General features: G+C 40.3%; 1 protein-coding gene across 1 annotated transcript in view; it reads left to right on the top strand.

The window, feature by feature from the left end:
- RTF1 (RTF1 homolog, Paf1/RNA polymerase II complex component) overlaps nt 1–13,112 on the top strand; it is a 48,497-nt gene that overhangs the window by 10,970 nt on the left and 24,415 nt on the right. Inside the window, exon 2 of the mRNA XM_077764632.1 lies at nt 1,734–1,844. Within this exon, the coding sequence (XP_077620758.1) occupies nt 1,734–1,844 (111 nt within the window). The remainder of the gene's footprint in view (nt 1–1,733; nt 1,845–13,112) is intronic.

Genomic DNA, 13,112 nt, shown 5'->3' with positions numbered 1-13,112 from the left:
AGCCAGGCACCCCTTCAAGTTTTTTAAAAGACCATAAACACATACACATATTGCTGTAATTTGCATTTGGTAAATGGAAGTTACTGTTTTGGAGTGAAAATGTAGAATGTTCTTAAGATCTTCAGCCTTTTCATGAAGTTGGAAGTTGGTGTGCTAGCTCGCTTTAATGAATTGAGAAGAGTAACATTTCATGACTGCTTATGAAGAAGAGAGCAGGTCAGCTGTTAATCTGAGAAGGTCATTTTCTCATTCTGGCCAAGGAGAGTATACTCCTAAAATAGAAAGAGACTGGAAGAAGAAAATAGCTACTTGTAGCAGTCTATTATTTTAAAATCCATCTTGGCACTTGACCTATAATTGTATAGCACCATCATCATCAAGAAATAATACTGCTAGTATTTATTAGTTGTATTTTTCTCTTTTTTGACAAAGGGGAATAATGTTTTAGACTGGTAGACCATGACTGAATATTGGAGCTAGGATTCTCTGCCACTAGTTTGAATCCTGGCTCTATCATGTACTAGCTGTGTTACCCTGGGTAAGTTACTTAACCCTTCCTGCTGCTTAGTTTCTTTCTCTTCAAATGGGGAAGACAAAAGCACTTACCTCAAGGTTGTCATGAAGATTAAATGTTAGATACTTAGAAAAGTACCTGATGCCAAGTAAATACAGTATAATTTTGGACTGGTACTGATATTACAGAGATCAAGAACCACGGAAGTTTCCATTTGTAGCATTTTTGGGTGACCGGTCTGAGTTGGCAAGAAGTAACTGGAGAAAGGAACCATGTAAGAGAGCAGATCCTGGTTGTAGTCATGACACTTACTGGCACATCCTTCCTCTTCTAATCTGTCACAGTTGACCAGGGCACAGCAGAGCTGGTGGTGAATGGGAACATGTGGGTTGTCACATTAGGATTGTCATGTAGAAGCCCGCACTGCTTGTTATCAGACTTTGGATTAAATGCCAAAAATATACCTCTTTTTTTTCTGGTTCAAGCATTCAAAATAAAAAATGATCTTAGAAACTTGAAGTTTGTCAACTCATTCAGAAAAGCCCACAAATGCCATTTTTCCCATGAATTACAGTAAGAGGGTGCTTTGAGTATTAGTTAGCTATACCAGTAAGATCAGTGAGCAAATTGCCTTTGAAAACATGGTTCTTATATCAGTTCCTCAGAATCGGTGCTTCTGTAGCATATAGAGGAAATGGTGACAGTTTTGGGGTAACTTCCAGTTTAGTTTTCTAGTCACTTTTCCATTTCACACATAGGTTTCCCATTAAGAAGAAAAGGACAGATTTTGAAATCATTTTTTTAGTGCTTAGAAATACTGGCACTTAGGGGCGCCTGGGTGGCTTAGTCGGTTAAGCGTCCGACTTTCGCTTAGGTCATGATCTCGCGGTTCGTGGGTTCGAGCCCCGCGTCAGGCTCTGTGCTGACTGCCAGCTCAGAGCCTGGAGCCTGTTTCAGTCTGTGACTCCCTCTCTTTCTGACCCTCCCCTGCTCATGCTGTCTCTCTGTCTCTCTCCTAGAAATAAATAAAAGACATTAAAAAAATAAATAAAAGAAATACTGGTACTTAGTCTATTTGTGTGGTAAAAGTTCCCATGATGACATTTTTCGATGGAAAGCACACAGAGGTAGAAGAGATCTAGGGAACGTGGGAATTTTGCTGCACTTGAATGTTTTTCTCTGTTGAACAAAACTCACATGTCTACTTCTGCCTTGTTAGGAGCTCTTATCCCTGGCTAAGCGGAAGCGCAGTGATTCCGAGGAGAAAGAGCCACCTGTGAGTCAGCCTGCAGCCTCCTCAGACTCTGAGACGTCCAACAGTGATGATGAGGTGGGTGCAGAGGGGCTTGGCCCCAGGGACTAAGTGGTATTTGAGGGTCCTGATTTGGTGGCTCCTGACAGCTGCTTTTCCTTAACTTGAGACTTACTACTTAAGATCTACGAGAACTTCTTAGGGAAAGAAAGTCGTGTAAGAGAAGCTCTCAAATTATCATGTTTCCTTGTACTGTCATTACCTAGTGGGCCCCTCTACAGGGCATATGTGGCCATTGTTTAGTTGCTGATTTCCAGCCCTTTTGCAAAAGAAGAGTTACAACCTGTTAGTCTTCATCTCTTTATTTAATATATTTTTTGGTCCTCTTTTTCATTACACTTCCAAGTTAGAAAAGAAGTTTTTTTTTAGATGTTCATATATTTTGAGAGAGCGAATGCACGCATGCACCTGCTTGCAAATAGGGGAGGGGCGGAGAGAGAGGGAGAGAATCCCAAGCAGGCTCCATGCTGTCAGTGCAGAGCCCAATGTAAGCCTCAGTCTCACTAACCGTGGGATAATGACCTGAGCCAAAATCAAGAGTCAGAGGCTTAACCGGCTGAGCCACCCTGGAAAAGATACTCTGTCAAGAATGCCATATGTTGGGGTACCTGGGTGGCTCAGTCGGTTAAGCGTCCGACTTCGGCTCAGGTCATGATCTCACTGTTCGTGGGTTTGGGCCCCGTGTCAGGCTCTGTGCTGACAGCTAGCTCAGAGCCTGGAGCCTGTTTCAGATTCTGTGTCTCCCTCTCTCCCTGACCCTCCCCTGCTCACACTGTCTCTATCTCTCTCTCTCTCAAAAATAAATTTAAAAAAATATTAAAAAAAAAATGCCGTATGTTAGGAGCACCTGGCTTGCTCAGTTGGCAAAGCATGCAACTCTGAATCCTAGGGTTGTGAGGTGTGGAGTCTACTTTAAAAAAACTAAATATTAAAAAAAAAAAGAATGCCTATGTTAGTGGGAAATACTTTAGCAAGACAAGTTTTCTTTGGAGGGATTGAATTGATGCCCTTGCAGTGCTGGTTGTAACTTTAAAGGATGAAAATCCAGCTGTTCGTTGTTTAAACCACGGACTTTCCCAAACTGCCCACCACCAAAAAAGGCTCTAAAAGATGTGGAACTTTAATGGGAGAGACCAAGGAAAGGTCTTTGAAGCCGTCCCACGTGTTCCTCATTTGATTTAAAATACTGTTTTTTGGCGTACCTGGATGGGTCGTTTGGTTGAGTGTCCAACTCCCGAGTGCGGCTCAGGTCATGATCCCAGAGTCGTGGGATTAAGCCCTGCATCTGACTCCATGCTGAGCATGGGGCTTGCTTAAGATTGTCTCTCTCTCCCTCTGCCCCTCTCCCCTACTTGCATGTGTGCGCTCACACTCTCTCTCTTTCTTTCTCTTTCTCTCTCTTTCTCTAACATAATGAATAAAGTAAGTAAGTACTTTTTTATTTTAGTAATTTCCTGGAGAGAGGCCAGCTATTACCTTTATGTTGAATCTCAGACTCTGGAGTCTAAAATATATATTTTTTTAAAGTTTGTTTATTTTGAGAGAGAGAACTAGAGAGAGCAAAGGGTAGGGACAGAGAGAATCCCAAGCAAGCTCCACACTGTCAGTGTAGAACAAGACTCGGGGCTCAATCTCCCCAGCCATGATCATGACCTAAGCTGAAATCAAGAGTCAGATGCTTAATGGACTGAGCCACCCAGGTACCCCTAGGAAAAATTTTTTTCCCAATGTTTGTTTATTTTTGAGAGAGAGAGAAAGAGAGACAGAGTGTGAGCAGGGTAGAGGCAGAGAGAGGGAGACACAGAATCTCAAGCAGGCTTCAGGCTCTGAGCCTAATGTGTGGCTCAAACTCAGGAACTGTGAGATCATGACCTGAGCCAAAGTTGGACACTTAACCAACTGAGACATTCAGGTGCCCCCCTAGGAAAATATTTTTAATGGTATATTTACTTCATTTTAAAGTTCCACTAAAGTAAAACATGTTTTTATTATAATGAAATTTAATTAACAGTTACAACAGTATTTACCAATGCCCTGCATATGTAAATTAGGAATGATTGCATTCTGATCGACTGTAGTGAAGTTCTCTTAATCTTTAATAGACCTAAAACTGATTTCCACAGCAAGTGGTAGTGAGTGTGTGAGTTTTTTCTTTTGTTTATTTTTAATGGTGGAACTATAATTCCTCTCAAATTGATAAAATAACTCAATCTGTTAGAAAAGCAGTGGCTCTTTGAAGTAAGTTTTTGCTTTTTCATTTTTCTTAAAATAATACTTAGATGATACAGGAAAATCTTGAAATAATACTCTTTCCCACTATTCCTATATCAACTGGTTTTATTTTTCATGTTGCAAAAGTCAGCTTCTGTGAGTCTGTCTCCCCCCACCACCTCCACCCCCAGCAGTATCCTATGAAATTTGAATCCGTGTTGTGTCTGGAATACCATGTAATATGTTTTCGGTCTTTGCGTTTCCTTAAGATACAAGCAATAATTATCCTGTGAAATATTTGGTTCTCCATATTCCTGTCATTAGATCAGAGTCCCAGGTATGCAGTTATTGTAGGGAAGCCCTTTATCCTTTTTAGCTGCTTCGATCAGGAGGGCAGAGTCTCTGTAAACCCCACTGCATTATACGAGTCCAGAATTTTTATTAGAATCAATTCAGCATCTATAAAAACTTTCACAGCTTATGGTTCCCTTTGTCATTCACAGCTCCTTAACCAAGTCTGAATGTCCTCATCTTAGAAGGCTACCCAACAACTTATGCACTTAATAGAGAAAAAGCCAACACATAAGCTATGCCCTGCTCAGTAGGGAAGGAGACTTTGAGTGACTTCCCCCCACAAGGTTCTTAGTTCTTGCTGCTGCCTCTGGGTCCCAGGCCCACCTGCTTCCTGCAACTCTACTCCAGTCTCATTTTCCCCTCACCCTCACTGGGAATAGCACCCTCTATAACATGGTCATTCTGAAAGGTGCCTCTTTGGTTTACATTATCCTATCAGTCTTTAACCCAGGCTAATAGCTTAGCAAAGATCATCTCAAAGTTAGGGTGAGTATTTCATTATTTTAGACAGTTAAGCAAACTGTCCAAAAAGATTAAAATATATATATATTTTTTTAAGTCCTGACAACTACTGGAGAACTCAGTGATACTACTGTCAACTCATATTTATGCCTGCCTTAAAGATATTCTAAGGTTGGTAGGGGACTTTGGAGAGATCCTTAGAATATAAAGTTTGAGGTGGAAGCTCTTGCTTATTTTTCCCTCTCAGTAAATATTGATACATCTCTGTATTACTTTACATACTAAAGTAATTTACTATGTCTTTTGATTTCTGCTATGGCACTTATATTCTTATGACCTACAACCTAGCCTTTTTGAAATTTGATCTTTAAAGTGGCATTTTTCAGGTGGTGAGCCTATGCTCTGACTTCTTTACTAGAGGCTACTCTGGAGTTTTTTTTAAATACATCTCCCACCCTTTCTTCCTTCCCATCTCTTTTATTATTTGTTGTCATTAGTAAGCCATTACTACAGATAGAAGTATGTTGGTCCCCTCAGATTTGCTAGGACAGAAAACTGGTCAAGAACAACTAATTTAGGTTAATGGGTGGTTTGTTATAAGGAGAGACATGCCCTGACTTTAGAGCCAGAAAGTATCTAGCTAATTGACCTGGGGCAGGGGAAGGTGCGGGTGGGGGCCAGTATAAAGAGAAGTTATGGACATTTCCTATGCAGAAAAAAGTGGGCACATTGGACATTAAGTATAAGGTTCAAGTAGGGAGGGATTAGTAGATGTTTCGTGTGTAGTATCTTTACAAGGAGGAAAACCTAAATTTAATGAAAGAGAATATACTTGTGTATTACTTTTGGTGAAGAGATTATTCTCAATGAGATCTTGAGGGGCACATGTAAAAATAAGAAGCAGGACTCTTTCTGTAAGGTTTATATTGACCAAGCCTGGGAAATTGGAAAGCACACCTCAGTGGTAGGTAGGTCACAATGCTATAGTGTGGTGTTTTGTGACTGTCATTTCCCGTCCCTGAAAGCATTTGATAGGGAAAGCACCACTGCAAACAGGAGTGGCAGAGAGGAGAAATAACAAGGTTAGGAGGAGGAGAGAGCTAGCAATCACTCATTGACAAGATGAGGTTAAAAAAAAAATGGCCCAAACAAAAAGTCCATTTGTTAGGAGGAACAGAGTCCTAAATCAAGGAGTTCAGAATCCTTTTTTAAAAAGCATGGTGTATCTTGGGGCACGTGGGTGGCTCAGTCAGTTAAGCGGCCAACTTCAGCTCAGGTCATGATCTCACAGTTCGTGGGTTCAACCCCCGCGTCAGGCTCTGTGCTGATAGCTCAGAGCCTGGAGCCTGCTTCAGATTCTGTGTTTCTGTCTCTTTCTGCCCCTCCCCTGCTCACGCTCTTTCTGTGTGTCAAAAATAAATTAAAAACAAAAAAAAACCCGTTAAAAACATGGTGGATCTTGGGGCACTTGGCTGGCTCAGTTGGTGGAGCGTGTGACTCTTCATCTTGAGGTTGTGAGTTAAAGCCCCATATTGGGTGTAGTGATTACTTAAAAATAAAAATCTTAAAAAAGCATGGTGGATCTGCCAGAAACAGCTGCAGCTAAATAAGAAGAAAGCCTCAGTTTTCTTCCTTGTAAAAATCACATTGAAAACCAAGAAAAACCTTTTTTATTGTTCAGAATTGAATAACACTATATTAGACAAGTAAGAAGACAGCTGAATTATCTTCTAATACCCTCTGCCTAAGCAAGAATTATTTTTAAAAGTTTCATGTATAGTCTTGTTTTCAACACTTTTGAGAATTAGAAGCATTTGGCTCAGCCCTGTAGTTCAGTACTTGTCACACCTGTTTGTTCTTCCCCAGAACTTCTGTCAGTCCTCCTGCTGGTGGTTATGCCCCCACTTGCCTTTTCGAAGACTTTGCTGTCTTCTTGCTTTTCCCCCATTCCATTTTCTCTACTTTATTTCTTTCTGAAGCTTCTTCCTTCTCTGTTTTTCTTATCTGATATTTCAGATTCTTTCATTTGGATCTAGTTGTGCTCCTTTTCCCACTCTGTTAACTCTTAGCTAGTTTGAATTTTTTTTTTAATGTTTGTTTAATTTGAGAGAGCGCGCGCGCACATGAGCACACACATGCATGGGAGAGGGTCAGAGTGAGAGGGAGAGAGAGAATCCCAAGCAGGGTCTGAGCTGTCAGCACAGAGCCTGATGTGGGGCTTGATCCCACAAATCATGAAATCGTGACCAGAGCCAAAATCGAGAATCAGACACTCAACCTACTGAGCCACCCAGGTGCCACTCCTGTATGTTTTGTTTTTTTTTTAAGTTTATATATTTTGAGAGAGGGAGAGGGAGAGAGAGAGAAAGAGCATGTGCACAGGATAGGGGCATAGAGCGAGAGAGAATGCTCTTAGCACAGAGCCTGACACAGGGTTTGATCCCAGGATCCACAAGATCCGAACTGACCCTAAAATCAAGAGTCGGACACTTACCTGACCTGAGCCACCCAGGTGCCTCTCCAGTATTTTTATACTAGAACATTTTGATGTTCATTTACTTTTTTTATTTTTTAAGTTTTATTTGTTTATTTTGAGAGAGACAGAGACAGCATGAGTGGGTGAGGGGCAGAGAGAGAACCCCAAGCAGGCTTCACACTGCCAGCACAAAGCCTGACACAGGGCTCAAGCTCACGAAACCACAAGATCGTGACCTAAGTGGAAACCAAGAATCAGATGCTTACCCAGCTGAGCCACCCAGGCACCCCATGATGTTCTCCATGGGGTGAGTAGCCATCTTTCTCCTCTTTGGGTAGTCTCTCTACTCCCAGCTTGCTGCATCTGACCTGCTCTGGGGTCAGGAGACCTGGTGACCCTCTAGAGTTTATACAGAGTCTATACAGTGAATATTTACTTTTAAATTCATTTAGGGGTGCCTGGGTGGCTCAGTCGGTTAAGCATCCGACTTCGTCTCAGGTTATGATCTCGTAGTTCATGAGTTCAAGCCCCGTGTCGGGCTCTGTGCTGAAAGCTAGCTCAGAGCCTGGAGCCTGTCTTTGAATTCTGTGTGTCCCTCTCTCTGACCTTCCCCTGCTCATGCTGTCTCTATCTCTCTCTCAAAAATAAATAAAACATTAAAAATTTTGTTAAAAAATTAATTCATTGAGTAACAACTTCTCTAGGAAGTCAACCTGGATACCCAAGAGCATTTTGTGATTGCTTTACCATACAGGTTATACCTAATTAGCACCTGCTCTCGAGAAAGGCCTTCACTGCTAAGGTAATATTTCCAAGTGTGTATATTGTTTTTGTATACATCATATCTCTGGAACAAGATGTTCCACATATATCAATTACCCCAGTACTGAAACTAAATCTCTGAAAATTTAAAAGATAAAATCACTATACTTGAAAAATTTTTTGGTAGGTATTATTGTATATAGTTTTTCTTGCTGATTTAGTTAATGATTATGAATGGCAGTTGTTGTATTGTAAAATAAGGAATTCCAAAATAACTGAGCTGTGTAGTAGTGCATTTTATACCTTTTCTTTCTCTGTTAATGTAGGTAAAAAGTAGCCATCGTTCTCCTCTTTTGGTAGTCTCTCTACTCCCAGCTTGCTGCATCTGACCTGCTCTGGGGTCAGGAGACCTGTTGACCCTCTAGAGTTTAGGTTGGAAAACTCTGCTTTATTTGAATTTAGCTACAGCTTTTTGGATTGCTTACAGCCTTCCTCCCTCTTCTCTCAAACACACTTCTTGGTTCTTGGCTATTAGATAACCAGACAGTAGCACCTCTTTTACCACACACCATAAAATCTCATCATTAGAATTTGGATAAATGACGTTATTTTCATGGACCACTTGCTCAAACTTGTTTACATTCTGACACTTCCACCAAACAGTGGAATGGAGGTACTGATTATTATCTTTTACATTTTTTTTTAATGACTTCTGTTTCACTTTTGTTTTTGTCTCCATAACCAGACTGTTAAGTTTTTGTGACTGAGTATAGGGATTCTCTATTTTTCAGTTAAATGCATGTGATGCCTGATTACAGAATACAGTAGTGTTTTTTATACTTTGTCTGATTAATTACACAGTAGAAGGAAAAAAAAAAGAAAGCTGAGCTAGTTTTCATATTCTTTATATCCTTCATACTCTTTAATATTCTATTACATTGCAGTTACTCTTCAATTCCACTGACCCTTATCTATAGCCTTTAGATAGATAAATAAATCAGGAACCATGTCCTTCCCATATACCTCTTTGCTGGCCACTGTCAAGTTCTAGAATAAGACTACAGAATCCTTTAGACAGTTGCTTTGACTTAGTATAACACAGTTCACGGAGAATCCTACACCTTTAAAAATGCATAGAATCACAGAGATCATCTGGACTCCCTTATTTCAGATATGGAAACAGCCTAACAGAAGTTCTGATTTCCTTTTCCCATGATAAAATAGTATCCTGCCTTAATATAGAACTTCATGGATTCTGGTGTGAGCTGTGTACTTCTCTTATTCTGTCTCCTTTGGGCCTCAGACGACCCTGATAGGTGGTCAAGGCAGTATTATTATTTCTACTTTAGAGATAAGTAGTCTCAAGTTAAGGGGTTGGGCTGCATTCCATTTACTCCCAATCCCAATGTTTTTTTTATCACTAGCCTAGTTGTTCTTGAATACTACTCACGTCAGTGTGTTTCATTTCACTTGTAAATTCATTTCAGAGTAACTGGCCTGCAGTGGTTTCTACTCTGGATTCTGAGACCTATAATATCTTCCTTGCCCATTAGAGAAAATCTCTCTGATTTATTTACTTATTTATTTATTTATTTATATTTATATTTTAAGTTTATTTATTTATTTTGAGAGAGCAAGAGCAGGGGAAGGGCAGAGAGGGAGAGGGAGAGAGAGAGAGAAAATCCCAAGCACTGACAGTTCAGAGCCTGATGTGTGGCTCGAACTCACAAACCACGAGATCATGACCCAAGCCAAAATCAAGAGTCAGATGCTTAACCAAACCAGCCACACAGGCATGCAACCTCTCTGAAATCTTGAAGTTTGTTTTTCTGCCTCAGCATGTTCAAAGTCCTCAGCGTCTCCATCTATCCAAGTCCAAAGCAACCACTTGGCACCCCATGTTTCTGGCTGTCAGTGGGTGCCAGTGAGGTCAGCTTACATCTCCTTCATAGAGTAGGACCTGCTTATACCACCCTCACATACTCAGGTTGGCACAAGGTTGTAGTACTAACCTCCCTTATATCATTAGATAATGCTGCCATTATAGTGTTTACTACATCAGTGAGAGTCCCAAGTGCTAAACTGTTTTAGTAGTTAAGAACACACCTACTTTCCAGACTCTGTTTTAGGTTTTCTTGACTGCCTGCATACATGATGCTTTCCTGGTGGTGTGTGTCAGCCCACCTCCATGTAGAACGCCTGAGAGAACAGGGAGTCATGTATATGACAGTCCTGACTGGTAACGTATCCTTGCCCTTTCCCAGATTGTTTCTGAGCAGCATTTTAGGGCATTTTCAAGGTCACAGCAGAGCCTGCCTTTCAGTAGAATCACAGTTCCCAAAACAAATTTTAAAATGCCCAGTCATTTCCTATACTCTTCGGGATGGGGAAAGCCTAAGAGTATCCCTTTTAATCCTGTCCTTGACTCTTTTGACTTCATTTACTACCTACCACACTCCGGAGGTGAAGGATTCATATTCCTTCTTAGAGTCAACGGAATAAGGCTTTTGCAGGGACAGGGGAGCAACTTCTGGGCTATATAACTGGATTCCGATATTTCTCTATTGATGTCGCCTGCCATAAGCTTTGACACTGTCCCTTATGGTTTATCAGAGACCGTGATCTTGGGAGAAGAGATGCTGGGTAAATATTTTAAATAGGTGCTTAGACCAAAAACATTCAGGAACCTGTGGTTTGTGGGAGTAAATGTAAAATATGACAAATATGATCTGAAACTAACATTGTATGTTAACTCTACTGGAATCAAAATAAAATAAAATAATAAAAATAAATGTGATCTATTCACCAGCAAAAAAATCTTTGGAAGATTATTGGAACTCATTTAAATGTTTTTCTCTGTATTAAATAATAATAATACATGAGTAATAATGAGACTGGCCCTCAGATTTTAAGTGATTGTTTACCTTTAGGTGATGAAATACAAGTGTTTTTTTTTTTAACTTTAAAAATGCTTTCATATGTTTTCAAAGCTTCATATAATGAATGTATATTGTTTTTAAAATTAGATTTTTCGGTGCCTGGGTGGCTCAGTCAGTTGAGCGTCAAACTCTTGGTTTCAGCTCAGGTCATGGTCTTGCAGTTTTGTGGGTTCTAACCCTACATCAGGCTTTGTGCTGGCCTGGTGGCACAGAGCTGCTTGGGATTATCTCTGTCTCTTTCTCTTTCTCTCTTTCTCTGCCCCTCCCCTACTCGTGCTGTTTCTCTCTCTCTCTCAAAAATAAAATTAGATTAAAAAATTTTTGAGAGAGAGAGACCGAGCATGAGCAGGGGAGGGGCAGAGAGGGAGACAAAGAATCTGAAGCAGGCTCCAGGCTCTCAGCTGTCAGCACAGATCCTTACATGGGGCTCAAACTCAAAAAATATGAGATCATGACCTGAGCTGAAATCAAAAGTCAGATCTTAACCAACTGAGCCACCCAGGAGCCCTAGAATTTGTACCTTTTTAAAGTAAAGTCATCAAATAAATAAATAATAAAGTTAAGTCACCTACGTTATTATAATTCCCCTAAAACCCTATCACATACAAATGAACTTGGTTGTTTGCCATTGGCATGACAGACCCTATTGTGTCAGCGTAATGGGAGATAAGGTCGCTTTATTGTCACATTTCTTTTAAAATTGTTAGAAGGAAAAAAACAAGGTTCCCTTCGCTTGCTCAGGTTTAGCCAGGAAAGCCCTTTTTAAGCCGAAACATTTTTTCTTCTGGTTTTTGTTTTTGTTTTTTTTAATATTTACTGTTTTATTTTTGAGAGAGCACACACATGTGCTCAAGCCAGGGAGAGAGAGTGAGTGGGGAGAGAGAATCCCAAGCAGCCTCCACAGTGTCAGTGCAGAGCCCAATAAGGGGCTCGATCTCACAAACCACGATTATCATGACCTGAGTTGAAATCAAGAGTTGGACGCATAACTGATTGAGCCACCCAGGCACCTCAAGACCGAGCTACCCTTAACACATGTGTGATGTTGGTAGCCAACCTTTACCCTCTCAGCCTCTTCATATTCCCATTGGTAGAAGTACAAAGGGCCAAGACACACTGGAAAGGTTTCATAACCAACCAGTAAATATTGACTACCTATTATGTTTGTTGTTGTGCTATTTCTTATAACCAAAGCCAGTGCAAAAGGTGTTTTATACATTACTGACTGTAGAAATATGTGTATTGTCAGCATAGGAAGTTGATACATTTTTAACTCAGTTAACTAAAAAATTGAACCCTTTGGCCTCTTTTGGATTCTTTCAAACTGACCTAAAAATTATCTTCCTTGAGTGATTAAAATTTGAAATGATTGAAAAGTAGGCTTTAGAGGAGAGCCATTAGGATTTCTTTGTAAATAATGATGTAGGTGTTGAAATGTTAAAGCTTGAGAGGCAAATTCGCTTCTAAAGGAAAGTTGCTGGCCATTCTTTTAATGTATCATTCTAGAACATGTGGCTGGGTTTTTTTTTTTCACTTTTCCCTTCTTCCTTGCTCTTAAGTACAAAAATAAGTAGTAATTAAAATAGCTAAGAGTAAACTAAAATGAAAAGTCAAAAGATTAAAATCCCTTTCACAATATTTTACTCTGGCAGAGTGTGGGTTCTTAAGAATAGCTCATAAGGGGGACACCAGGGTGGCTTAGTCAGTTCAGCATCCGACTTTGGCTCAGGTCATGATCTCGCAGTTTGTGAGTTCAAGGCTCACATTGGGCTCACTGCTGTCAGCCTGTCAGTGCAGAGCCCGCATCAGATCTTCTCTCCCTCTCTCTCTGCCCCTCTCCCACTTAAGCTCTCCCCAAAATAAATATTTTTTTAAAAAATAGCTCATAAGGAATATTTCTTTTTTTTTTTTTTAATGTTTATTTATTTTTGAGAGAGAGCACATGTGCTTTCAGCTCAAAGCCCAACACTGGGCTCTATCTCACAGACCGTGAGATCATATCCTGAGCTGAAATCAGGAATCTGATGCTCAACCAACTGAGCCACCCAGGCACCCATAGGAATATTTCTTTTTTTTTTTTTT

This window comes from Crocuta crocuta, unplaced genomic scaffold (genome assembly GCF_008692635.1).
Source record: "Crocuta crocuta isolate KB4526 unplaced genomic scaffold, BGI_CrCroc_1.0 scaffold102, whole genome shotgun sequence".
NCBI lineage: Eukaryota > Metazoa > Chordata > Mammalia > Carnivora > Hyaenidae > Crocuta > Crocuta crocuta.
This window is presented reverse-complemented; position numbering and strand designations above follow the sequence as displayed.